General features: G+C 41.6%; 1 protein-coding gene across 4 annotated transcripts; it reads right to left on the bottom strand.

Moving 5' to 3' along the window:
* Positions 1–9,160: 9,160 nt before the first annotated feature.
* On the bottom strand, positions 9,161–16,943 carry HNRNPH3 (heterogeneous nuclear ribonucleoprotein H3). Of its 4 annotated transcripts, none has more exons than XM_056530282.1 (12): positions 16,797–16,943; positions 15,307–15,395; positions 14,840–14,995; positions 14,607–14,750; positions 13,951–14,089; positions 13,403–13,599; positions 13,215–13,301; positions 12,297–12,412; positions 11,212–11,347; positions 11,029–11,133; positions 10,833–10,922; positions 9,162–9,431 (listed from the first exon to the last, which is right to left on the bottom strand). In XM_056530282.1, the coding sequence occupies exons 2-12, from the start codon at positions 15,383–15,385 to the stop codon at positions 9,349–9,351; spliced, it is 1,332 nt and encodes a 443-aa protein (XP_056386257.1). In that variant the 5' UTR covers positions 15,386–15,395; positions 16,797–16,943; the 3' UTR covers positions 9,162–9,348. The 4 variants fall into 4 exon arrangements, with proteins under 4 accessions (XP_056386260.1, XP_056386257.1, XP_056386259.1 ...); XM_056530284.1 differs by lacking the exon at positions 16,797–16,943 and adding an exon at positions 16,726–16,746; XM_056530283.1 differs by lacking the exon at positions 16,797–16,943 and adding an exon at positions 16,245–16,459.
* Positions 16,944–27,344: the final 10,401 nt, after the last annotated feature.

Below are 27,344 nucleotides of genomic sequence, written 5' to 3'. Positions count from 1 at the left end.
AGATGTTGCCGAACTACAACTCCCAGCATGCTTGGAGTTGTAGTTTTGCAACATCTGGAGGACTAGTTTGCAGACCACTAATACAGTGGTTCCCAATCTGTGCCCTTCCAGATGTTGCAAAACTACAACTCCCAGTATACCAAAACTGTCCAGGCATGCTGGGAGTTGTAGTTCTGCAATATCTGATGGGCCAGATGTTACAGAACTACAACTCCAAGCATACCTGGACAGTAAAGGGCATGCTGAAGATGTGTAGTTTTGCAACATCTGGAAGGGCACAGTGGTCTCCAAACTGTGGACCTCCAGATGTTGCAAAACTGCAACTCCCAGCATGCCCAGACGTCAAGGGCTGTCTGGGCATGCTGGGATTTGTAGTATACAGGGTCCCATTACAGCAATGCATGTCACTTTACGGCGACGTGCATTGCTGTAAAGGGCCCGATCGCGGCTGAAGAGGAACTCACCTGTCGCCGCCGTCTTCATCGCTGGGATCTGGGTCTTCAGGGACGAGGTAAGTACCGGGGCTGGGCCCCAGCACTCCCCCGTCCCCCGCCGCGTCCTCCGGACTTCGAGGGGCCGGCAGGGCGGGAGGAAGTAACCGGCCCCCCCTGCGATTGGTCGGTTAGTTAACAGACGGATCGCAGGGGATAGGAGGAGGTGGCAGGCTTGCCACCTCGCTCCTATACTTCAGCATGGTCCTGGCTGTCTGTGACAACCGGGATCATGGAAAATTACCAGGCAGTCGGGTCCCAGAGACACGATCAGCCCGGTATCGCCGCAGATCCCAGGGGCGATTTCCCTTGCGATTTGCGACGATCGCCGACATGGGGGGCCTACATGGCCCCCCTCAGCGTTTGCCCTGGATGCCTGCTGAAGCATTTCAGCAGGCATCCGCTTCAGATCTCTGCCTGGCGCGCGGCAGGGACTGGAAACCGCCAGGACGTACGGGGACGTCCTGGGTCCTTAAAGCCAAGGGAGCGGGGACGTCCCCGTACGTCCTGGGTCCTTAAGGGGTTAAGGTTAAAATGGGCTTGTCCTTAAGGGGTTAAGGTGTAAAAAAAAATTTTGAAAAATCCTCTCCCCCAATAAAAATGTAAATCATCCATTTTTCCCATTTTAAGTGTAAATTTCTATTTTTATAAACCTATTTGGTATCGCCACATGCGTAAAAGTCTGCACTATCAAAATATGTTGTTAATTATCCCATACGGTGAACAGTGTAAACGTAAAAAAAAAGGCCAGAATTGCTTTTTTGTAACATTTTATAAAAAAAAAAATTTTTTTATAAAAAAAGTTAACTATAAGCTTGTGATACCAATAAAAACTGCAGATCGTGGCGCAAAAAAAAAAGAGCCCTCATGCCGCCGATTATACGAAAAATTTTAAAGTTATAGGTGGTCAAAATAGGGCAATTTGAAACATACTAATTTTGTTAAAATAGTTGGAGATTTTTTTTAAGCTGTACAATTATAAAAAGGCATATAACATGGGTATCATTTTAATTGTATTGACCCACAGAATAAAGAAAACCTGTCATTTTTACTGTAGAGTACAGCGTGAAAACAAAACCTTCCAAAATTTGCAAAATTGCGGTTTTCTTTACAATTTTCCCACAAATTTTTTTTTTTGTTGCGCCATACATTTTATGGTAAAATAAGTGATGCAATTACGAAGTAATATTGGTGACTCAAAAAACAAGCCCTCATATGGGTCTGTGGACGGAAATATAAGAGAGTTATGATTTTTAGAATGTGAGGAGGAAAAACGAAAGTGCATAAATAAAATTGGCCTGGTCCTTAAGCCTTTCATTTTATCTATCTGCTCAGGGAATGGGTACTTAAAGTGTACCTTTCATTAGCAAAAACTTCTTATATAATGTAAAAAATAACACATATTTGCAATATATACTGGTTAAACAATCTGTGCATTTTTGTCCCTACAGCTATTGCTGGAGTGTCTCTGTAAAGAGACCAGATACAGAAAGTGTGATGAACAAGCAGGGCTCTGTGCACCGAGGACAGGAAGGGCTCTGTGCACTGAGGACAAGCTGGGCTCTGTGTAGTGAGGCTCTGTGACATGCTCCAGGCTCACACAGCAGTATGATTGACAAGCCAGGGGCCTGCACAGAGCTTGTCCTGCCCTCACTTGTATTTATACTCCTCAGAGTCACACAGACAATAGCTGCAGGGACAGCATTTTTTGCATCCAAAAATATACACATTTTTTAACCAATGTATATTACAAATATACATATAATGTAACATAGTAACATAGTTAATAAGGTTGAAAATAGACCAGAGTCCATCAAGTTCAACCTATATCCCTAATGAGTCCCTACTGAGTTGATCCAGAAGAAGGCAAAAAACCCACATACTAGAGGTAAAAATTCTTTCCCGACTCCAAATATGGCATCAGAATAAATCTCTGGATCAACTTTCTGTCCCTATCAATCTAGTATCCATAACCAGTGATGCTATTACTCTCCAAAAATGCATCCAGACTTTTTTACAGAGTTCCCCATGACCACCTCCTCTGGCAGAGAATTCCACAATCTCACTGCTCTTACAGTAAAGAACCCCCATCTGTGCTGGTGTAGAAACCTTCTTTCCTCTAGACGTAGAGGATGCCCCCTTGTTATAGATACAGTCCTGAGTATAAATAGATCATGGGAGAGATCTCTGTACTGTCCCCTGATATATTTATACATAGTTATTAGGTCGTCCCTAAGCCTTCTTTTTTTCTAAACTAAATAACCCCAATTCTGATAATCTTTCTGGGGAAAGTAGTCCTCCCATTCCCCGTATTACTCTGGTTACCCTTCTTTGAACCCTCACCAGCTCCACTATATGTTTCTTGTACACTGGTGCCCAGTACTGTACACAGTATTCTGTGTGTGGTCTGACTAGTGATTTGTACAGTGGTAGAATTATTTCCTTGTCGTGGGCATCTATGCCCCTATTGATGCACCCCATGATTTTATTTGCCTTGGCAGCAGCTGCCCGACACTGGTCACTACAGCTAAATATACTGTTAACTAAGACTCCTAAGTCCTTTTCCCATGTCAGTCGTCCCAAGTGTGCTCCCATTTAATACATAATCCCACCCTGAATTTTTCTTCCCCATGTGCATAATCTTACATTTATCAGTGCTGAACCTCATCTACCACTACTCAGCCCAAACCTCCAACCTATACAGATCCATTTGTAACAGTGCACTGGACTTTGAGATTGAATGACTCACTCTTGGACCGTGAAAGTGACATCACTAAGCTGGACAAACAATTACGGACATACTTTGACATTAACGCCACACCTGATGTTTCCACTACTACAGTCTGGGAGACTCATAATAGCGCTGGGTACTAAACTAAAAAAAAATACAGGTCAAAGGCTTAGAGAATGATAACTGTGCACCCTGCAACTCTAAGATCACATGGGAATTGACCAAGCTGAGAGAAGATCTGAGGGATCTCCTCCATAGGAAGTATGCTGCAAATGTCACTCGTTTTAAGCAAAAACTTTTTCTCCATGGTGATAAACCATGGAGAAAAAGGCACTATAAGCAGACATCACTATGAGACACTCAGGTACTAGAAGCACACATCACTATAATCCCCAAGGAGGGCAACAACCGCACGCTTTGCCCTAGCTACAAGCCTATTTCTTTTCTCAACATAGATGTGAAGATTTTGGCCAAACTCCTCTCACTTCGTATTGGGCAACTCCTCCCAGATCTCATCCACATAGACCAGACAGGATTTGTAAAGCGTAGGGAAAACGCACAGAGTCTTACATTTAATCCACCATGCCAAATGCACCAAAACACCCTTTCTCCTCTTCGGTACAGAAGGCTGAGAAGGCAGTCAATAGGGTGGCCTGGGACTTTATCACACCATGCTTAGATTCAACTTCCCTCTCCCCTTTGTGCGAGCTATAATGGCCCTCTATTCAGACCCAAGGGTCCAAATCAGGGTCAATGGGACGAGACAGGGCTGCCCACTGTCCTCGACTTTATACATATTAGTAATGGAAATACTATTTCAAGCTTTGCGCCAATATGAATGGATTCAGGGACTTACAGGGGGGGGGGGGGGGGTACCCATTTAACAGCAGCATTTGCAGATGACTTGCTGATCATGACCACTAACCCACTGCAGTCTCTCCCTAGAATCCACTCCCTTATAGAGCAATATGGCACCCTGTCCAACTTTTGGGTAAATGACACCAAATCTGAGATCTTTAACATCACAATTCCCCAAAACAAAGTTGCATCTCTACAGTCCTCCTCTCCATTCTGTTGGCCGATAAATGGCATCAAATATCTGTGTGTCATCTTGCCCAGCTCTCTGGATAGCCTTTTCTCTGCCAATTATGGGCAGTAGAAATTTGCTTCAGACTTATATTCTCCCGTCTGTATTGTATATACTTAGGATGGTCCTTATAGTTCTGCCTACCCACCACCTCCAACAATGGAACCGCCTGTTCCACATATTCTTGTGGTCGGGTAAAAAAAAAACGCGTTTGCCATATGCCCTTTTGATCTGTAGCAGGGAGGCTGGTGGTTTAGGTGTCCCAGATGTGGCTCAACTTTATAAAGCTGTACATCTTCAGAGATGAGCTGAGTTAGTGTCAGGGGCGAAGTCCTCTCTGGACCAATCTCTAGAGTATTACCTCCTGAATCAGACGGTTGGACTGGCTTCCAGGGCCCTGTGGTTGCCTTTGACACACTCTCTTAAGAAAGTGACTAATCCCTTGACGAAAATTACACTTATGATCAAACAGACTTATGACAAACAGCAAGTGGACTGGAGCTAGGGTTTTCTCCCCGGCGATGTCCAGCTCTCCTATACCCTTCATCTTATACCCACAAACATCAGACATTGATGTGTTGGTGAAACTGGGCAAGAAGTAGAACAAAAAGGCGACACTCACCATTCAGAAAAACTTATTTATTCACTCGGCAGTGACATCAAATGTTGCTCCTTCCCTTCTGAGCCCTCCACTGCGCCCGCTGAACACTTGACATACACAGTAAGGTTCCTTACTCGAGAGAAATTGGGTTACAAATTTTTTTGGGGGGGGCTTTTTCTCCTACTACCCCTTGTAAAAATTCAAAAACTGAGTCTACAAGAACATGCGTATGTAAAAAAAAAAAAATGAAGATTTTGAATTTTCTCCTTCACTTTGCTGCTATTACTGTGAATCACCTAAAGGTTTAACTAACGTATTCAAAATTGACATTCAGAAAGTTTGAGGGGTGCAGTTTTTATAATGGGGTAATTTATGGGGTATTTCTAATATGAAGGCCTTTCAAAACTGAACTGGTCCCTGGAAAATTCAGATTTAGAAAATTTTGTGAAAAATTGCTGCTGAACTTTGAAGCCCTCTGATGTCTTTCAAAAGTATAAAAAAAAAAAAAAAAAAATTTAAAAGTAAAAACATTTTCCTTACAGGCAGAGAGCTTCAAAGTCAGAAAAATGCAAAATTTACAATTTTTTCATCAAATTTTGGAATTTTTCACCAAAAAAAAAAAATCGATGAAAATTTACCACTAACAAAGTAGAATATGACGAAAAACAATCTCGGAATAAGAATGAAAAGTAAAAGCATCCCAGAGCTATCAATGCTTAAAGTGACAGTGGTCAGAATTGCATAAAATGCTCCCGTCCTTAGGGTTATAATGGGTTCCGTCCAAGGGGTTAAGTAATACAGGTGGTTGGAATGAGTTGGGATTTTTTTTCCAGTTCATTAACAACCCATGAGCCTGCAGAACTTGCAGTCATCTGAAGATGGGTCTCCAGCATCTGCTTCGTTGGTGCTCTCACCAACCAGTCGTCTAGATATGGGGGTCACATGGATCACCATTATCCTTATACCACAGAGATAATCTTAGTTTATACCTTCGGGGCTACTGTGATCCCGAACGGGAGGCAGGTGAACTGAAGATGCCGAATTCCCTGATGATCCAGAACCGCTATGCGAAGAAATCTGCGATGATTTTTTTCAGAATCGGGATATGCAGGTATGCAACGCATCTTGCAGAATTATAAAGGCTAGATTGTCCCCTTGCTGGATGTTGAGAGACTTGGCAGACTCCATTCCGAACGTCTTCTTGATAAAGTATTGGTTCACGAAGGACAGATTTATAATGAGTCTCCAGTCGCCTCCTGACTTGGGGACCGCAAAGACTGGAGTGTAATGCCCTACGCTCCACTGTGATCGAGGGAAAAACTTCTAGGGCTTTCTTGCAAATAAATTAATTCACCAGATGTAGAGTCACTAGATTGGAAGTTCTGCTTAGCAGAAACCTGTCTGGAGGTTGTTCTCTGAACTCCAGGGAATAACCTTTTTATACTCCGGAGTCTTTGGGAGAATGTCGGCGACCATATCTTGGCAAAAAGAAGCCTGGCACCCACAGGAGGGCTGGCGTCATTGGTCTTCAACATTGGAGTTTTTGCATTAGCTCCTTTTTTACATTTAACCAGAATATCACCATCCCACTGCTTAATTCATAGCGCTCGTGGCATTAAAGCCATGGATATTGCAGAGAATTTCAGCATATCCAAGGGAGCATCACTTAAGCAATATGTCAGTCATGATAAACGCTGCAGATTTCCTAAGATTTTCTCCCTTGGAACTCCTTCTTGAAGATCCTGAGATAGATGAGAGAGCCAAACATGTAATGCTTTTGCCACTGGGATATAAGTAGAGATGAGCAAACTCACAGTAAATTCGATTCGTCACAAACTTCTCGGCTCGGCAGTTGATGACTTTTCCTGCATAAATTAGTTCAGCTTTCAGGTGCTCCGGTGGGCTGGAAAAGGTGGATACAGTCCTAGGAGACTCTTTCCTAGGACTGTATCCACCTTTTCCAGCCCACCGGAGCACCTGAAAGCTGAACACATTTATGCAGGAAAAGTCATCAACTGCCGAGCAGTCCGTGACGAATCGAATTTACTGTAAATTCGCTCATCTCTAGATAGAAGATTCCGCCACCTTGGCTGCAGCAGAGGCCGCCAGATTATTCTTCTTACATATGGCATCTGCTTTCCTTTCCACTGGGTCTGGAAGCCTGGAGGAATCTGAAGATAGACTTTGCCAACTTAGCAGCAATATCTACCTTGGGAGGATTCTCCCAAGAGGAATATGAGGCATGGTTGAGTCTGTAAACAGACTTAAATTTTGCACCAGGCTTATCTCAGTCTCTCATGCCATTGATAAATTACCAGGAGAGGGAAATTCCCTTGCCGGACGGAGGAATGTAAAACAGACTCATTCGCTGGCTTCATGGAGACCTCTTTAGACTCCAAAACTCCCTTCACTGCAGAAATTAGTTTAGGCACCTTCTCTTTCTGCAGGAGATAAAGGTCTTCCATATCCTCCTCTCCTCTTCTGAATCTGACAAGGTAACAGCACTAGAAGACACAGATGATAATCAGGGAAACATGGTCCCTGGAAGACTTTGGCTTATTAGTCACTGAAGATACCACTTCCTTGTAAGCTGCCCTGTAAACCAGCACAGGAATGCACCTGGTTCCATAGGAGATGGATGATCCGAGGATAGACAACCCTCACAAATATCTTACTCACAAGAGTCCGGCAAGGGTTGAGAACATTTCAGGCAGGAAATGCTGAGACTCTTCCTCTTCCTAGACCTGACATCCTACAAAAAAGGGGAAAATTTATCAGGCAAACATCCTCAGGAGGGAAGGGAGGGGAAAGAGCAATACCTGAACCTCTCAGAAGATCTACTGCCCAGGTAGTGTGTCAGGTTCAGAGTGAGAATTTCCAGCAATTTCAAACTTCCCGAGAATTTAAACCTTGCGGATTCGCATCCGTGGCTTCCTCCCCCCCTAACGCTAACAGCAGCAGAGCTCCTTAAGCAATAAAGCCAACTCCACACTGCCCGGCGCCCCCAGGAAAATACCGGAGACATACCTGCCGCAGGAGAACTGCTCACCACATATTCCAGTATCATGAGATGAGGGATTGGGGCTGAGGGGCCAGGAGAACTCCTGGTTTGCGGATGCCAATATGAGGGCCCCAGGTAGCAAGCATGAAGGTCATCTTCAAACTCCAAGAAAAAAAAAAAAAAAAAGTCTGTGGAGTACTTATTGCCTTAATAGGGGGCTTGGACCCTGGATTATGTTAAGTGCTTGTCTATGCCATTGCTTGTCCCATCTTCTGTTCCAGGTTAATGAGAAACCATTAACCCATTGTGTGCTGCCATGGATGATCAGGAAATTTGGTTATGGAGGAGAGAAAAAAAAGAGTCCCATAAAGCACAAGATTAAAATAGGCAGGACAAGGGAGTAGTGTTAAAAAATAAAAAAAGGGCCCCAAATCATATGCTGTGGATAAAGCACAAGCCTGGAAGGGATAGTAGGAAGTTAGAAAAAAAAATACCTACATACCATGTGTAGAGCCAGTTACACAAAATATTTAGGTATTCTTCCTACTATCCCTACCAGGCTTGTGCTTTATTCACTTCATGATGATGATTCAGGGCACTCTTCTAACATTTGATTACTTTATCCATCATGCCATTTTCATCTTTCTTGTGCTTTAGGCTCTATTTTGTCTTATACATGCTGAGGGTCCCATTGCTTAAGGGCTTTTATCCATATGTACTGTCCAGTATGTGTGCTGGTGCCTTCTTGTAGTTTGTCAAGTTTTTATTTCCAATAAAGACTAAATACAATAATTATGTTTGTATAATTTTTGCATATACTATTTGGGTAAAGTTTTTTTTTTAAGTAGTAAAATAAAGCTAATTGGGTATCAATCACTTGGAATTAGAGGAATAAAGATTTTTACTAAAAAGTGCACTGTGTAGAAATGGAATTCTCCCTCACCTTTTTACAGTAGGTTTTGTGGTAAGTGATGTAAAGACAAAGTTCAACAATCATTGGTGAAAAAACAAGCCCTCATGTGTCCGTGAGATCAGTATATTCCAGCTGTTGCAACACTACAACTTCCAGCATGCTAGGTATGCTGAGAGTTGAAGTTTTGCAATAGCCAGAGAGTTTGGAAGACCCTGCATTTTGAAGAAAAAAAATGTAAGAAAAAATAAAAAAAAACCTGAGCAAAAACAGAGGTGCAAAGATTAAAATTCCGTGTCTTTAGGGGGTTTAGGATAAAAACCAACACCCAGTGATTATAAAAAAAAATTTATTCAAAGTCAATGTTTGCATTCAAACAAATGAAATCCTACAGTAACAATGTCCACTGTACTCTGCTCACTAAAAATTTTAAGATCAACAACCTTGTACAAATTCTGTACAAGAGCTAAACACAAAAACATAACTAATAAACTGAGTCTTCCACAAATGTAATCGCAACAAAGCATTCAATATAATCCACGCCATCCAGCTGTTCCCATGCCCTCATGCTGTCCAAAGTAGCCCCCACTGTTTCCTGAATTTCCCCTTCCTGAAAACAGAAAAAGTTCAGAAGTTTAGTTTAAATGAAATTTATATTTCTTATATAATGACAGACCACTACAGTCTGCAGATGCTGTAAAACAACACAGTATACTCTTCTAATCACTGGCCTTGGCATGCTTGAAATAGCATCAGGAAAACATCTCAATAAATCAGCAAAAATGGATGGGACAAGGTAAACATCCTCACTTATTTCTTACCTCAAACTGTTTGTGTGCTCTAAATTGGAAACCAGCCTTTAGTGTGTTCACTTGCTCAGGATTGTAATGCAAATATTAAGTACAAAGCCAGGAATATACCGTAATTAAGAGAAAAGACTTTCAAATCTATTGCTGGCTTTGTATTCAATAGTTGCTGTTAAAAGGGAAACTGTCACCCGGTCTAACCTGTTTGCACAGGCAGGAGACACTGAACTATACTTACCTACCCCTATCCATGGTCCTGTGTCCGCTTGGTGCATAACATTAGCACACTGACAACACCGTTGCTGCTGGATTAAAGATACAAGACGAACAAGACCACGATCAGGGTAGGAAAGCATTGTTATTAGTGTCACCCGCACTGCCTGCCTGTACCAGTAGGTTAGTGTGTGTGACCCTGATGACAGATTCCTTGTAAAAACTTTAAAGTGTAAATACACTGGTAAAGCATATTATACACCTAGAAATCAGTTTCTCAATGCAGCACTAGCATATGTACTGTAAATTACAGAAGAAGATTTTTAGAATGGAATCTACACTGAATATACCTCAATAGAAAAATCCCTATTCAGCATTTCAAAGATTGAACCCAGTTTTCACTCTAGCCACTAGACCTAATAAATTGCAACTAGTATTGTATCACACCATTTACAATAGGTGTTTCTCAGACACTTATCCCCCTGCTGTACAAGTCAGAGCATCTAGAAAACTGAGTGAATAGGATGCCTTCCAGCCTATAGTACCAACTATACGGCTTGCTATAAAGAGTCTCTCTAAATGCTGTTCAGTCCTGCTCAGAGAAGTTGTCTGTTACCAAAACATGCAAATAGAATCCACGAACCAAATAAAAAAAAAAAAATCCCAACACAACTATGTTAAAACACAGTTTGCACGGTCACACTTTCCGCATTGTGTTACAACCATGCCAACTGCTGTTTTGTTAAGTACCAGTCTGGATGCCATCTTAGTGTACTGCTTATAACAGGAGAGTGGCTTAAGTTTAAGACTTCTGCGCTAATCATGGAACTATCTGCTATAAAAACAAAGTGTCGATGTCTAAATACCCAAACAAACTTTCTATAGACCTTTCTAAAGACAAAAAAAAAGTTAGAAGTTTTAAGGCTGAATTGCATAAGTATATTATAGCTGGGAGCATTATAGAGTAAAGTGTGAAATAGTTGTCATATTACCATATCCACCAAGACCATCAGGATTTGCATAACATCCACTGTAGTTTCCAGTCATGCCCATTCTCCCTACAGCACCATATCCTGCACCATCTGAGGATTAAAACATTTATAAATACATTTTAAGCAACTGAGCGCAAGACAGGGGTTACAAAAATAAATAAATATACTGTACTAGTGGTTTAGTACATAAACTTACCTAGTGTTTCTCTACCATAACATCCCATTCCTGTACCCATGCCTGCACCCATTCCAGCACCACCACCAGCAGTTGAATTCAAGAACAACTCAATATACCGATGTTCTGTAAGAAAAATATATGTGAGCAATTTTGCTGTAAATTCTTATGAAACTAGATAACTCAAGGTGAAAGTCTACATACGCATATTGTTTTTGTCTTTAGACATGGCTGCTACAGCATCTTCATGGGTTGCAAATTCAACATCAGCTTCTCCAGTGGCCCTTCCATCTGCTCCAATATCAATATGAACTCTGAGTGGTGTAAGTGGAGAGAAAAACTACAAAACAAAATACAAGCATAAGTCCATTTACATACCAAAAAAATGTAAATAAAAACCCATATGCCTAAAGACATTGAGGGAGATTCTCAGAATTTTGGCACGAAAAGTATAGACCACATTTTCAAAGAGCTTTGTGCTGCGGTTTACACTGTTCAAGTCAGTTTTGAAAAAGTGTGCGTGCCCACTAGAGATGAGCGAATTTACAGTAAATTTGATTCGTCAAGAACTTCTCGGCTCAGCAGTTGATTTATCCTGCATTTAGTTCAGCTTTCAGGTGCTCTGGTGGGCTGAAAAAGGTGGATACAGTCCTAGGAAAGTCTCCTAGGACTGTATCCACCTTTTCCAACCCACGGGAGCACCTGAAAGCTGAACTAATTTATGCAGGATAAGTCATTAACTGCCGAGCCGAGACGTTCGTGACGAATTGAATTTACTGTAAATTCACTCATCTCTACTGCCCACGTATATTGTCTGCTTTACATTAGGGATCGACCGATGTTTTTTTTAGGGCAGATACCAATAACCTGTCACCTTTCAGGCAGATAGCCGATAACTTATAACTGTACAAGTTATCGTCTATTTCAACCCCCCGGCGGGGCAGAAGCCTTTGCAGATCAATGATTTAAAGCGGGTGCTTTAAGCAGAAATTACAGTAGTTTGAGAATCTCCCATCATTCTCTGACCAGTCATGTTCTCGCCCTCCCTATGAAGTATTTGAGTGGTCCAAGATTAACACTCATTTTAAAACACTTTTATTAAAATGAAGACATCTGGTATATAAACAGTGTACAGTAAACATATGACTAAAAGAGGAAATGGGTCACTGTTTCTTCTCTCTCCCCCCCCCCCCCCATTACAATTGGGGAAGTTAAAAGCCCCATGTTCTGCTATATATACACACATTAAGTCAAAGTCATATCAGAAAAGGTTTTAAACAACCACTTACATTGGCAATATCACTTTCAGTGGCACGGAAAGGTAAGCCCCGCATATGAACAAAGTGGCCACTGTGAAAGCCTGAGCCTGCATCACCACCAGTTCCAGGGTAACCTTGTGGAATACCTAGAGGGGAAAAGTTTTTCACTTTAATTGGGATTTTGGTTTTAAAATTTGTTAATCCATCTCTTTTTTAAGATTGTGGGGGAAAGTCTTTGTATTAACAATGTTCTCCTTGAAATCACTAATTTAACAAGAAACTAAAAAAAATACAGCCAGGCTTTGCCTTAGAAATAAAGTAAATTCATAAAATTATAATTCAAATACATACATTATTGTCATTATTCAGATAATACAACAATGTAGAAACAGATGGTGTCTTTTGCTTAAGACATTTATCATTGAGTACTGATAAGTCCAGCTCAGTTGTGCATTAAAAAATATATAAAATGGGAAAAGCTTCAAACAAATACTATAAAAAGGTGACATTTCTATAGTAAAAGCATATACCATGTGGTATTGTTTTTTTTGCAGGAGGACATTGTGCTTTCCAGAACAGTTAGACAACTAGGGAAAAAGTTGCAGTTTTTTGTGCAATGCATCTAGACTCAGTGCAGACAACTAATGTAGTGTGGCAAGGTCGGCTTTTTTGCAGGGTCTGGGATTAGTCAATTGCAACTTTTCAGTCAACCGCATAAAGGTTTCTAAACCTTTATGCAACCCCACACCATCCTGGATCACACTTAAAAACGTGTCTACATCTTATCTATTTTGCCATTTATGAGTGTGCACCTCTGATAAATAAGCGGGAAGTACACATGAAGTACACCCAGGCAAATAGTTAAAAAAATAAATAAAATAAACTTTAAGCATGACCAGTCATCTAAGCTATTCATTTATATAAATGGTGTATTGCTGTTTGACATACCTCTGCCTTCTCTAAGACGATCATCAAAACCATCTGCACCATAGCCATAGTTGTTGTATCCACTGTACTCATCAAATCCACCATAACCTAGAATAGACAACATAACAATTTTATAGGCAAAGTAAAAGCCAGAAAAAAAAATAAAAAGCCACCGCGAGTACAGCTTCATATTTTGGTATTTTACTTACCACCTCCATAACCTCCACTACCACGCATGCGGTCGTACATGTTACCACGGCCAGCTCCAAAATAAGCACCACCACCACCACCACCACGACCTCCCATTGGTCTGTCATATGGGCCAGGGCGCTGTCCCATCATCCTTCTTGGCGGATCATACGATGATCTAATTTCACTTCTGCTGCTTTTAAATATTTCAATGTATCTGTGCCAGAGTTGTTTGAGATAAATAAAGTAAGGATTAAATAAAAAAACACCTACCTAAAAAAAAAATTAAGTCTACGTAGTAGCTCCATTGAACGTTATAAGCAGTATTATAGGCATCTGTACAGCCGAGTTTTAAGAGCTCAGAAAATGGAAAGCTGATTCTCAAAGAAAGTATTTGAAGAGAAAATTAGTAGATACCACTTTGCATTGTTTTATTGACTGTAAATAGATTTAAGAGTATTAAACAAAAGTAAAAAAAAAACCCTCCCCACCACCATGGAGCCCAAAAATAATAAAGAAAACATAAAACAAAACAGAAATGTAACCATCCCGTTCTGTCCATCCCCACCTGTGCCCTATTCTTTCCTTGTGTTTCCCCAGAGCATTTTCTGCTATCTCCTTTGAAGCAAACTGCACGAAGGCCTCCCCTGTGCTTCTCCCCTGGTAGTCCATCGTCAATGTTATCCCATTTGGCAGGATTCTCAACCCTTTAACCCAAGGACAAATAACCCCATCAGGGGAACAGTGTTAAAGGCTGCAACAAACCCAACTTAACAATACTAACAATTTTATTCATCCCAATAGCCTAACATCAGCTCAAATATTATGCTTTGTTCCCGCCACCCCGCAATGATAGCATATAGGGCTCATTCACGCGACGCAATTCACTGTCAATGTTTTGCTTAGCAATTTTATTCACTTTTTTATATTACAAAACTGATCCCAGCAGTAAAAGGAAAACTTCCCAAAAGGAAGGTTTCCCTGCTGCTAGGATCAAATTCCTGTTTAGATTAGGAAAACAATTTGGACACGAACATGGTCATTTAATATGCTAGTGTAAATGAGCCACTTAAAACCATTTCCCCATATTTACGACACTTTAAGCTTCTTAATGTTATGTACTACAACTTCTAAATAATGAAGAGCTGTGTTGATTTAGGTCCTAACATACATTCAAGGCTTAACTAGAAGAAAAACATCCAAGCATTATGGAACTAGAGGTACCTGAGAAAAACTGCACAATTTCTTCCTTGCTGCAGCCAAAAGGAAGCCCACGAAGTCTGACTGTTCCATCTGTGTCAGTTTCAGCCTCACTGGAACTGTTGTGTTTCAAAACCCATTCCATCTCTGTATTATTCGACTTAAAAACTAAAAGTATATATATAAAAAAAGTTTTTAAAAGCTGCTGCAATAAAATGGTGTTAAATAAAGTGCAGTATAACAGGCAGGGTCCTTACCTTCAATGTACCTGTGGCCCATGTATTTACGGTCTTTCTCCAATGCTTTTTTGAGATCATCTTCTGTTTCCAGCACAACGAAGGCTTCACCACTAGGACGTCCTTCCTTGGACAATGTGAAATGAATGCCACCAATTCCATCGGCAATATTACATTCTACAAATTTAGTAAGAGCGTGATGAATGTAAGAAGAAACATTTCAGGGTAACAAACATATAAGTTATAAATAATTAGCCTTGACATACATTCTGTACACCAAGATAGATTAAAAGTATCCTCCATTCCACCTACACACTTTGTGCCATGCAAAAGCTCAGAAAATAGTTCTATAGACTAAAGCTGAATAGACAGGTTTGAGGAAGAGATTTCTTAGATGACCTGGCAAGAATCATACAATCCCTGCATACTTTCCACTAGCTTAAAGCATAAGAATTTCTTTACAAAAACATTCGCATTGTGCGCCTTACCTGAGAAAAACTCCAAAACCTCCTCCCGTGTGCAGGACCATGGCAGGCCACGAACTCTCACAATGCATTCATCCGACATGGTAAAAGCTCTGAAGATAAACAGACATGTTTTAAGCTATCAGTAAAATATTAAGTTGTCACATGTACATGAATGTCTAGTTGGGCCATGGCAACAGCATTTTCTGTTAAACTGGATACTCTGCCCCTAGACATCTCTCTCATCCAAAAGATAGGGGATATGATGTCTGATCACAAAAAAAAAAAAAAAAAAATCTACGTTTTACTAATCCGGGATAGCCCATGTTCACCGCACTGACCAGATCGTGATGGCCTATCCTGATGCTAGGCAAGGAATAAAAAATAAAATAAAAAAAGCCCCAGAACGCACAATACATATAGCTACTAGCCCAGCGTCTCCCAACCAGGGGGCCTCCAGCTGTTGCAAAACTACAACTCCCAGAAAGGCTGTCCAGGCATGCTGGGAGTTGTAGTTTTGCAACAGCTGGAGGCCCCCTGGTTGGGAAATGCTGGAATAGACCGTGCTGATCACACAGATGCATAAGAATATGTACAATGTATGGGGTCACACTGCATATACCTATAAAACGGGCTAAACATTCTGCTGTATGGCAAAACGTACCATTAACAGACTGCGTTCACATCACGATTTCTGCATACGACTTGAGAACACGATTTTATAACTTAAAATCTCAAAACCGTATATTAAGTCAGATCCATTGATCTCCATTAAAAAATTATTTTTTTAAAGTCGGATTACACATCAGATTTGATCAGCATCCGATTTCACACGATTTTTGTTCCGGTCTGAAATCGGGTTCAAATCGTGTACTCCAGTCGGATGGAGAAATCGTGATGTGAACGCAGCCTTTACATTCAATAACACAGCTTTGCGATTCCACAACAGTATAGAGCCAAACCGTATAAAGTGAACACGATGATTCGCATCCACACGCGATCTCGGTGTACACGACCGCAGGGGATTATTGTAGTAGAGGGGGCTGGGGTCGGAAGGACAGGCCGACCGCCATTATCTCTAATCTGAGGAGACCGCACTATGTGGTGAACAGGATTTCTCTCCGATAACCGCGTGTGCACACTACAGAGATCCATCCATGTGCGGCAGAGGCAGTTTCACCGGAAGCAGCGAGGCCGCCTTTTTACCCTCACACACGCGCCTCCCGCCATTGTCCGCACTACAGCCGGCACAGGCCCACGCTCACACGTTACCCGCCGCTATTGTACTACAGGAAGGCACAAAATGGCGGCTGTAGCCTAAGAGGCACTGCGCCAGACACAACGGAAGGCCGCACTATGAGCGACACGGGGAAAGAGAACCATAAAACCAACGGCCGGAACACCCAGAAAACGGAAATTCTCGAATAAGCGCTCCGCCATTACCCGGGCCGCAAGCGAAATGGCGACAGCCGCCGGTCCTATCCTCTGCCTGACGTTGTTATAGAGACACTTACCTGGCAAAGAGTGGACGGTGTTGAGACTGTAGAAGAGACTGGCCGTGCGGCGGGCGTTCCTTTCATACACACACCACTCGTGGGGCGAGACGCTCTGCGTGATGACGTCAAAACCGTCGATCCCCGAGAGCGGGAAGGCACGGCAGGAAGTGATTCGTCATCCCACGACCGCCCATTGTTATACAAACGAGGCGTTACTCACTGTCTCCTCCTCTGCGGCCATTTTGGTGAAGCCTATTAGTGTGGCCCAGAGAGTAGTGTTTCCCAACCAGGGTTCCCCCCGCTGTTGCAAAAAAAAAAAAAAACAACTCCCAGCATGCCCCAAGGAATAACTGGTCTATAGCACACTATAACATTCTGAATTAGGCCGTACAGCCAGGCATTTTTATTTTACATACTAATGGTATGTTTGACCGATATGCTGCAGAGTTTTTACAATTTCAGTCTGAAATTCATATTCAGCTGCTCATATCTGCCACATGTGAGCACCCCCCTCACTTCTCCAGGCCATCATAGGTGCCTTCTACCAGTGTCACAATAGTCTTGTACTTATTTTAGTAAAACGGTACTGAATTTCTTTACCACCAAGGACACGGTGCCATCTTTTTTGTTCATTTCAAATTCTGCATTAAAAAAAAGGGTTCGAAAATAGGCGCATCTCTGTACCTGATGTCACTCAATACTATAACATTGTGTAACACTGCATTCAATACCACTAGAAGTGGAACATTCACCAAACCCAATTATTCATTCTATTCATTAAGCGGTTTTCTTTCCAAGTGTCCTTTCAGACTTCTCTGAGAAATTATTTTTCTATAACAAAATGACCCAAAAGCTGATTCATGAGATCCAGGTTCATAGCTTACTGTAGATTTGCACAACTCTAGATCCAACTCTAGATCCGCCGCTTCTCTCCCCCTGGCTATCAACGCGACGTCACTCGTCATTGCGCAGCGCATAGCAACGACGCAGGAGATGCCACACCGGAGCCAGAAGCAGCGCGGACCCCACCCCGGCAACAGGTAATTATAAAACTGGGGATGGGGGAGACAATGGGGCAACGGCGCCGGCAATGGGGCAACGGCGCCGATAGCCAGGGGGAGAGAAGCGGCAGCAGCAGGGCTCTAGACCCCAGGAAAGGCAGGGGGAGAGAAGCGGGCAGCAACAGCCTCTCTTCCCCCTGACTTTTCTGGGGGCTTCTGCGGGGTCAGAAACTGTATCGGGGTATACACATGCACACACACGCACCCTCATTTTACCAAGGATATTTGGGTAAAAAACTTTTTTTACCCAAATATCCTTGGTAAAATGAGGGTGCGTGTTATAGGCCGGTGCGTAGTATACCCCGATAAATACAGTAAGTTATTTTCACCCCCCTTTGGCAGAGTGTATATGCCTCACATTCATCAAAGAGGTTCACGTTCTTCATAAATAGAAAAGTAGCTTAGATGTTAACACGTTTCTAAGTGTGATCCAGGCTGGTGTGAGGTTGTGAAATCCCCCCTCCCCCCCCCCCTCCCATCTCTATATAGTACGATGTGTTGCACCTTTTTGTTCAAGTACTGTATATACAGGGTGAGATTTTACTGGTGTATACATTAAAGGCTGAAAACATGATGAGGGAGATTTATCAAAACCTGTGCAGAGGAAAGGTTGACCAGTTGCCTATAGCAACCAATCAGCTCGCTTCATTCATTTTGAAAAAGGCCTTTTCAAAAATAAAAGTTGTAAGGTGAGTGGTGGCAATGGGCAAATGGTAAATTTTTCCTTTGCACAGATTTTCATAATTCTTCCCCAATGTAAACAGCCATAAGAGCTAAGCTCATAGCGGGTTATTTATCATTGTTCATTTATATTTATTATTGTTCTATGTTCCCTTTTTTGGTCTACATTTGCGAAATTTGTTATTTTTGCTCTTATTGCAGGGTTTTTTTGCAGCTTTTTTTTTTCCAAGTTCTAAAATCTGTAATTTTGACCTTTTGGTGTTGCTAGACCATTTTTTAAAGTGACGGATGTAGTGGTCACAAATTTATTATCTACGTGTTTTTTTATTTTTGCGCAAATTTTGCCGCAAATGGCGCTAAAAAACCTGCAAATCTAGACTACCTCCTGACCAGGTCTAAAAAAATTACTACTCCTGTCTGTTTGCCAAAAATGAAAGAGACAGAGAGAGAGAGAGAATGAGAGAGAGAATAAGGTAGAGAATAAGAACGTTTATATTCATAAAAAGTTAAAAAATAAAAAAAAGTGCAAAGGAAAAGTAAAGCAGTTGTCCATATGAAACAATCAGATATATTTTTTAAGGTACTAAAAAGGAATGGTAAAGATGTAAGAAACAATAAGATTGTTAGCAATGCCCAGCATCTCACAGTTTCATGTGCCCAAGTTTAAAAAAATATCTGACAAAGTGAAGATAACAAAATAAAAAAAGGTGAAAGGTTAAAAAAAAAATACCTGTTCAACTAAAACCTCTGTCTCGCGAACAATAAAGTTTTTATTTTTCCTGGCCTGCAGACTTTCTTTTAGACATTAATTTGCCTTAAAATTAAAAAATAAAACAAATAAAGCCAACCACAAAGACAAACAAGCTCCTCAGAAGCAGGGTAGACATGATCTGAAAGCAGCAGTAGAAAATGATCTGGGTGCAGATCTGTACAAAATTTATCATGGTCACTGCGAAAATATGATAAGTTTGGAGTAGCACTGCCAAAAAATAACGCATCTAGACAAACAACAAAAATGATCTAGCCAAGATCATTATTGATAAATAACGCTCATATTTTTTTTTTGGTGGCTTCTGATGGTTTGCATATACAATAGACTAAAAGGGTATTCTTGTTACACATTCCCTATCATCAGGATAGGAGAGGAATAACTAAAAAATGGGGGGTCCAAATGCTGGGAACCCCCACCAATCCTTAGTATGCAGTAAAATGATTTCCCCAAATGACCTTTAGAGAATTAATGTAGAGGCGGGCACACATGCACAGGTTGGACACTCACTGATCCACTAGTTAGCCCCTGTCCTGTGGACAGGAGAAAACTTGCAAAAATATTAATACCCCTTTAAAGTTGGCTGAAGCTACCTCATTCAGATGACCATCTAATGTGTATGGTGGCTTCTCGACTTTTCACTGTCAGCAGATGCCAGGGAAGAGAACGGTCAAGCATGTTGGATTTCAATATGCCCAATCCTTTTATTCTCAGGTAGGTAAACTGCCACCAGAGGTCTCTGGCAAATTATTCCTATCTAGCGATCCCCAAGCCCCACCATGTCTCTTTGAACATTACCTTTTATCTAGAGATATGAATTGATATCATGATATGAATATTATATCATTATGAATAAAAATGTGAAAACCCAAGATTTGTGGTCGGGGACAGGAGAAGAACTGGTAAGTTATGTATATTTTCATTTTAGTTAGTTTACAATTTTTAAACCCTGGATTGGGATTTTAATATACCAGGAAACAAGGAAATTCACTATTTCAAAAATACCAGGTCATGCTGTCAGGTATGTTGATGTAGCTGGACCTGAACCTACCTTGTCATCAAAAAGGCTAATACATTGCAATAGATTTGCTAATCTGCAACAGACAGAATACAATATACATAACACTTATCGGTGTACATGATGCTTTCACACAAATTGAATTGTAAATTATTGCTTTTCCACCCGTGTCTGGCTCTGAATGTCAACCCGAACACTTTACATATGATAATTGTTGCCTGTCTGATGGTAATGTCATCTGCCTTGACTGTACCAAAATACCATTGTGTGGTAGTTTACTTGATTTGCATCCCTCCACAGTGTTCCTCTTTGGAATAGATTTTCCCTAACTAGGGGTTAAACTCCAGTGACTCCATTCCTACCGGCCGTCCTTTTATATGGGGCTAATTGGCGCAAGCTAGATCGGAGTGCACTGTGTCTCATGCAGTCAACACTCCACCGATATGTAGTCGAAGGATTTTTCATATAGCTTGCTATATGGCTGAATGATTTTGGTTCACAGTGCATTATTTGTGTATTTTTATTTGTTTTGAAGATCAAGGAAAAACCATGTGCGTTTTATCACGAATTGCTGCAGTTTTGTAGTGTAGCTTTAACAGGTGGAATACATCTATACTGCACTGTCAATCATAAAACTGCAATTTGGGGTTTTCCTGACCTTCAAAAGAAAATAAAACCTCACAATTTGAATCCACCCTATCCCCAAACCTGTGCAGCCTTTAACAATCATTCTTCAGCTACATGTGTCAGCTACTAACAGTGATCTTACCTTGATAATACCAGCTATCATTATGATTGCCTAATGTGGTATGGAACTAATAAATATCCTTAACATTTTACTACATTTGAATATAACTGCATGTCCATTGCTGTGATGTCTTACCAAAAATGGACGTAGAGTTATGTCCACTGGATGACCTAGGCACATCTGCCCGTTTCATCTATGGTGAAAACCTTTTTATAGAAATCATGGCTTATAAAATGTCCGGATTATAAAAATATATAATTAATTAAACCGCTCGGTCAATGGCGTGCGCGCAAAAAAATTCCAAATTCCAAAATAGTGCATTTTTGGTCACTTTTTACGATCAATAAGTCCTATCAATGCAAAAATGGTACTGTTAAAAACTTCAGATCATGGCACAAAAAATGAGCCCTCATACCGCCCCATACACGGAAAAATAAAAAAGTTATAGGGGTCAGAAGATGACAATTTTAAACGTATTAATTTTCCTGCATGTAGTTATGATTTTTTCCAGAAGTACGACAAAATCAAACCTATATAAGTAGGGTATCATTTTAATCGTATGGACCTACAGAATAAAGATAAGGTGTCATTTTTACCGAAAAATGTACTACGTAGAAACGGAAGCCCCCAAAAGTTACAAAACTGCGTTTTTTTTTAAAATTTTGTCGCACAATGATTTTTTTTTCCGTTTCACCGTAGATTTTTGAGTAAAATGACTAATGTCACTGCAAAGTAGAATTGGTGGCGCAAAAAATAAGCAATCATGGATTTTTAGGTGCAAAATTGAAAGAGTTATGATTTTTTAAAGGCAAAGAGCAAAAAACGAAAATGCAAAAATGGAAAAACCCCCGGTCCTTAAGGGGTTAAGGGGCAAGGCATGACATCACGAGGAGCAGGGCGTGATGTCACGATACTCCGGCCCCTGTATCGCCCGTCATCAGGCACAGAGCAAAGTTCGCTCCATGCAGCAGATGACATGGGGTGCTGCAGGAGAGATCGTGGGGGTTCCCAGCGGCGGGACTGAAACATATTAGGCGCCTTTTTTTTTTTGTTCCTCACAAATAAAAATAAATTTAATAAAACTGATAATTAAAGCAGCATTGAGTCTTGTATATTTTTCTTCCCTTTTTGACAATTTTGGTTCTTTACATTCAAAACTAAAAACAGAAAAGTTCCAAAATACATAGAAAGCTAAGAACTTACTAAGCCACTGTTGTTGGAGAATTCGATTGTGCCCTATTTTTACATCTGACACAAATTTCCTTTACATTCCCAGTAACATCCTAGCACGGTACTGAAATTAATTAACATTTAATTTCAATCAATTTGCCCTTATGAAGCTAGAATCTAGTGCAGTGAAATGCTGGGAAACTTGATACATGCTGGTGGATGTACATGAAGGAATTTAGAAGAAACAACTACCATTGTAGTTCACATAATGCTCAATTGTAAAACAAACACGACTTGCCTTGCTGTAGTACAGGTCTGTCACCTTCTCTCGAGAAACTCTTCCTTGTTGTAGGTTCCTTCTTTGACATCCAAAGTTCATTCTGATAGAGTCAACCAAAGGCTTTATATGAAATATTTTAGACACTTATTTCAAAGCAGTATGTCCAAGTACTGTAGCCTGCTAAAAGTGTCAGATGCCCAGAAATAAATGGAAAGGTCCAATGTGACCAATAACAAGTGGTGTAACCACTGAAAAAAATGTAATTTTATGTAAACTACCTAAGAGAAATTTGAGCTCTACCTCAACTGTACTGTGCCTGCAGCACTGAAATACATTTTCTGGGGACATTTGTATTGAAACACAGGTTATACTGGATTTTGAATTAGAAATAGTCTATTGGCATTAGAACTATGCAGGTACTTACAAACTAATGTATATACGGTAGTTTGACAGCAACACCATCTAGGTAACGGCATTCATTCATTATTCACAGTTTTTTCATTACAATTAAATAAAAACTAAATCTTAGAATCAAAAACTATTATATGCAGATGAGGGTTTTATTTTGTTTTAATATATGAGGAATAAGGAACTTCCTTAGGGCAAGCAGGAATTTTCAAGATACATTTGTCATCTAAAATCCTATCCAATCCCAACAAAAGGTGGCCATATATTTTAGGTGGCTGTTGGCTGGATGCTTGTTCAGCCAACATCTATTGGTCATGCCCCCGTATACATGCCTAATCTTCTCTTCTCAATATGCAAATGTTCTCAGTGGGAAGAGTGGATTAAAGGGGTAATCTAAACCCTAAAAACTGATTCCCTATCCAATCAAAGATCAGACCATACAAGATCTTCAGAACAGGTCCCTGGGTCTCCCCGCAGCATGGGTCTGCACATGCTCCATGCATTATCTATGTGAGCACTGGAGATACCCGAGTTCAACTCCCATAGACAATTCGTGAAGCATGTGCGGACCCATAGCATCATGTAGTGGGTAGGGACCAGGCCCCTTTTCTGGAGATTAGGGGTCCTAGAGGACAGACCTTCCAAAATTACTGGTCCCTTATTCTGACCTCTATCAATCAGATTTTCAATCTGAACATACCACCTCAACCGATGGTAATATTATTGCATGTCTTCCCAAGCAGTACACCTGCCTGGTCTTTGCCCTTGGTCAGAACCCTACTTTCAGCTGCCAGAATCCTCCTCTCCAAATCCTGAAGGGCCCAATCAGCTCCCACTTTAAATGAATACATTTCAAGAACTGATCAGATTTACAGACTTGAGGAGTTGGCTGCTTGGGAACACCGTGCACATGCTAAATTCAATACCATCTGGGCGCCCAGGATTGCATATAGGAAATTTTAAAGAACTCCGAAACTCCATTTAGGACCTTACCCCGCAAATAACTAGTCTACCTAGATCAACTGAATTCTAAATCAAGAAAAGCACAATATCCCCAGTCAGTACTCCTTTAACAACCAGATAGCTTCACTTGAATGTGTGGGCATGAAGCTGGCAGTATCACCTTGCCTTGAAGTGTGGTGCTGGGAGCAGCAGAGGCTGGTAGTATACATTTACATTACAGGATAGCCCTCTCTAAGTCAGTAAAGGAATGGGGCAGATTTATTAATCATGATCATTTATTAATCCTTTCCTCAACTTTGAAGTAAATTGCGGCATAATATATTTCACTTGACAGGGGGTGGGGGCTTACCAGACAAGGATGTGACATTATGTTGGAGGGGTGTGGCTTACAGCTTACAAGCTGGTATAAGAGTTATACAAGTCTAAAACTGAAACTAAAGGCTGTGCCAAATTTATCAACTAGCAAAATCTGCTTAGATTTAAATTACACGGTCTAGCTGCTGAATAGCATTCTTTGGTGTAACTATGGGGGTCACAAAGGTCGCAATTGTGACTGGGCACCTAACGCCTGATGCCCTGGAACTTAAGGACCCAGGGCGTACCTGTATGCCCATGGGAATTTCGGTTCCCGCCGATCGCCAGGCGGGGACCTGACTGGGATGCCTGCTGAAATCGTTCAGCAGGCACCCTGTGCAAACCCCTGGGGGGTCCTGAGACCCCCATCAATTCAGATCGTCGATTTGCGGCGTCTCTGGGCTGATCGGGTCTCTTGTGACCTGATTGCCTGAAAAATAGGCCTGACCGGTGAATCGCAGGTCAGGTGCGGGGGGGGAAAAAAGTTAATTTCCCCCGCTCTGCCCGCTCCTAGAAGTCCGGGCAGAGCGGGGGAAGTTGGCGGGGCGGCTGCAGCCTTTTATTTGGGGGGGGGGTACCGGCGGCAGATGCCTGGTAGACACACGGTGGCGGGGGCATAAAGGAGGCAAAGGCAAGTGGATCCTGCGGCGGCAACGTCAGAGGCAGCAGTGAAGATCGCTGTAAAGTGATCTTCACTGCTGCTTCTGGGAGTTTCAGAACTACAACTCCCAACATGCCCAGACAGCCTTTGGCTGTCTGGGCATGCTGGGAGTTGTAGTTTTGCAACATCTGGAGGGCCAAATTTTGGACACCACTTTGCAGTGGTCTCCAATCTGTGCCCTTCCAGATGTTGAGATATCAGGAACAGGAAAGGGAAAAATGATCCTCAATAGGCGCAATAAACAGCAGTGAAGGAGATTTCAATGGTCATCTATCATTCATATAAAGATTTTTATTGAGCACACAATGGCAACGCGTTTCTTGCCCGGATCGGGCACTTCCTCAGGCAAGAAACGCGTTGCCATTGTGTGCTCAATAAAAATCTTTATATGAATGATGGATGACCATTGAAATCTCCTTCACTGCTGTTTATTACGCCTATTGAGGATCATTTTTCCCTTTCCTGTTCCTGATATCTCTGCAAGCCGGCCAGCCACGCTGATACCGGAGGATCCAGGCTGCATTCAGCACACTGCATCATCACTCGAGCTCATCTAGGTGTTGTGCCCATAGCGCAACACCATCTGGTAAGTGGAACACCAACCCCTTCCCTTACCCCAAGGTCTTGAAGTATTACACTAGGGGCGCGTGTCCTTTTTTCTTTTTGTCTTGCTTCCAGATGTTGAAGAACTATAACTCCCAGCATGCCTGGACAGTCTCTGCATGCTGGGAGTTATAGTTTTGTAACATCTGGAAGGACACAGTTTGGAGACCACTATACAATGATGTCCAACCTGTAGCCCTCCAGATGTTGCAAAACTTCACCTCCAAGCATGCAGAGACTGTCCAGGAATGCTGGGAGTTGTAGTTGGGCAACATCTGGCCCTTCAGATGCAGTCTGGGAGTGCTTAGAGTTGAAGTTTTGCAACATCTGGAGGGCTACAGTTTAGACACCACTACACAGTGGTCTCTAAACTGTTCTCCTCCAGTTGTTGCATAACTACAACTCCCAACATGCCCTTTGGCTGTCAGTGCATGCTGGGAGTTGTAGTTTTGCAACAACTGGAGGCACACTGGTTGGGAAACAATGTCTGTTTCCTAACTCAGTGTTTCCCAACCTGTGTGCCTCCAGCTGTTGCAAAACTATAATTCCCAGCATGCACTGACAGACCATGCATGCTGGGAGTTGTAGTTTTGCAACAGCTGGAGGCACACGGGATGGGAAACTGTGTTTTGCAACCAGTGTGCCTCCAGTTGTTGCATAACTACAACCCCCAGCACACACGGACATCCAAAGTGCATGCTGGAAGTTGTAGTAGTATGACTCCAGCTGTTGCATAACTGCAAGTCCCAGCATACACTTCTGCTGTCACTACATGCTGAGAGTTGTAGTTTTTGCAATAGCTGGAGGCACACTGGTTGCAAAACACAAAGTTTGTTGACTAACTCACTGTTTTGCAACCAGTGAGTGCCTCCATCTATTGCAAACTACAACTCCCAGCAAGCACTGATAGACTGTACATGCTGGGAGTTGTAGTTTTGCAACAGCTGGAGGCACACTGGTTGTGTTCCTTGAGGGCTGTTGATTCCCAAACAGTATGCCATGTGGGGCTTTTTTTTTCCGCTGTTCTGGGACCATAGGCGCTTCCTAAATGCGACATGTTCCCCAAAAACCATTTCAGCAAAATTTGCTTTCCAAAAGCCAAATGTGACTCCTTCTCTTCTGAGCATTGTATTGTGCCCGCAGTAACTTGACGTCCACACATGGGGTATTTCCATACTCAGAAGAGATGGGATTACAAATTTTTTGGGGGGGGGGCATATTCTCCTATTACCCCTTGTAAAAATGTAACATTGGGGGAAAACCAGCATTTTAGTAAAAAACAAAGAATTCATTTACACATATGACTTTAACGAAAAGTCGTCAAACACCTGTGGGGTGTCAAGGCTCACTATACCTCTTATTACATTCCTTGAGGGGTGTAGTTTCCAAAATAGTATGGCATGTTGTTTTTTTTTTTTTTTGCTGTTCTGGCACCATAGGGGCTTCCTAAATGTGACATGCCCCCAAAAAAACATTTCAGAAAAACTCTCTAAAATGCCATTGTCGCTCCTTCCCTTCTGAGCCCTCTATTGCACCCACAGAGCACTTTACTTACACATATGAGGTATTTCCTTACTCAAGAGAAATTGGGTTACACATTTTAGGGTGATTTCTCTCATTTTACCCCTTGTAAAAATTCAAAAACTGGGTCTACAAGAACATGCGAGTGTAAAAAATTAAGATTTTGAATTTTCTCCTTCACTTTGCTGCTATTCCTATGAAACACTTAAAGGGTTAACACACTTACTGAATGTCATTTTGAATACTTTGAGGGGTGCAGTTTTTATAATGGGGTCATTTATGGGGTATATCTTATATGAAGGCCCTTTAAATTTACTTCAAAACTTAAC

The sequence above is a fragment of the Hyla sarda genome, chromosome 7 (genome assembly GCF_029499605.1).
Source record: "Hyla sarda isolate aHylSar1 chromosome 7, aHylSar1.hap1, whole genome shotgun sequence".
NCBI classification, from domain to species: Eukaryota; Metazoa; Chordata; class Amphibia; order Anura; family Hylidae; genus Hyla; species Hyla sarda.
This window is presented reverse-complemented; position numbering and strand designations above follow the sequence as displayed.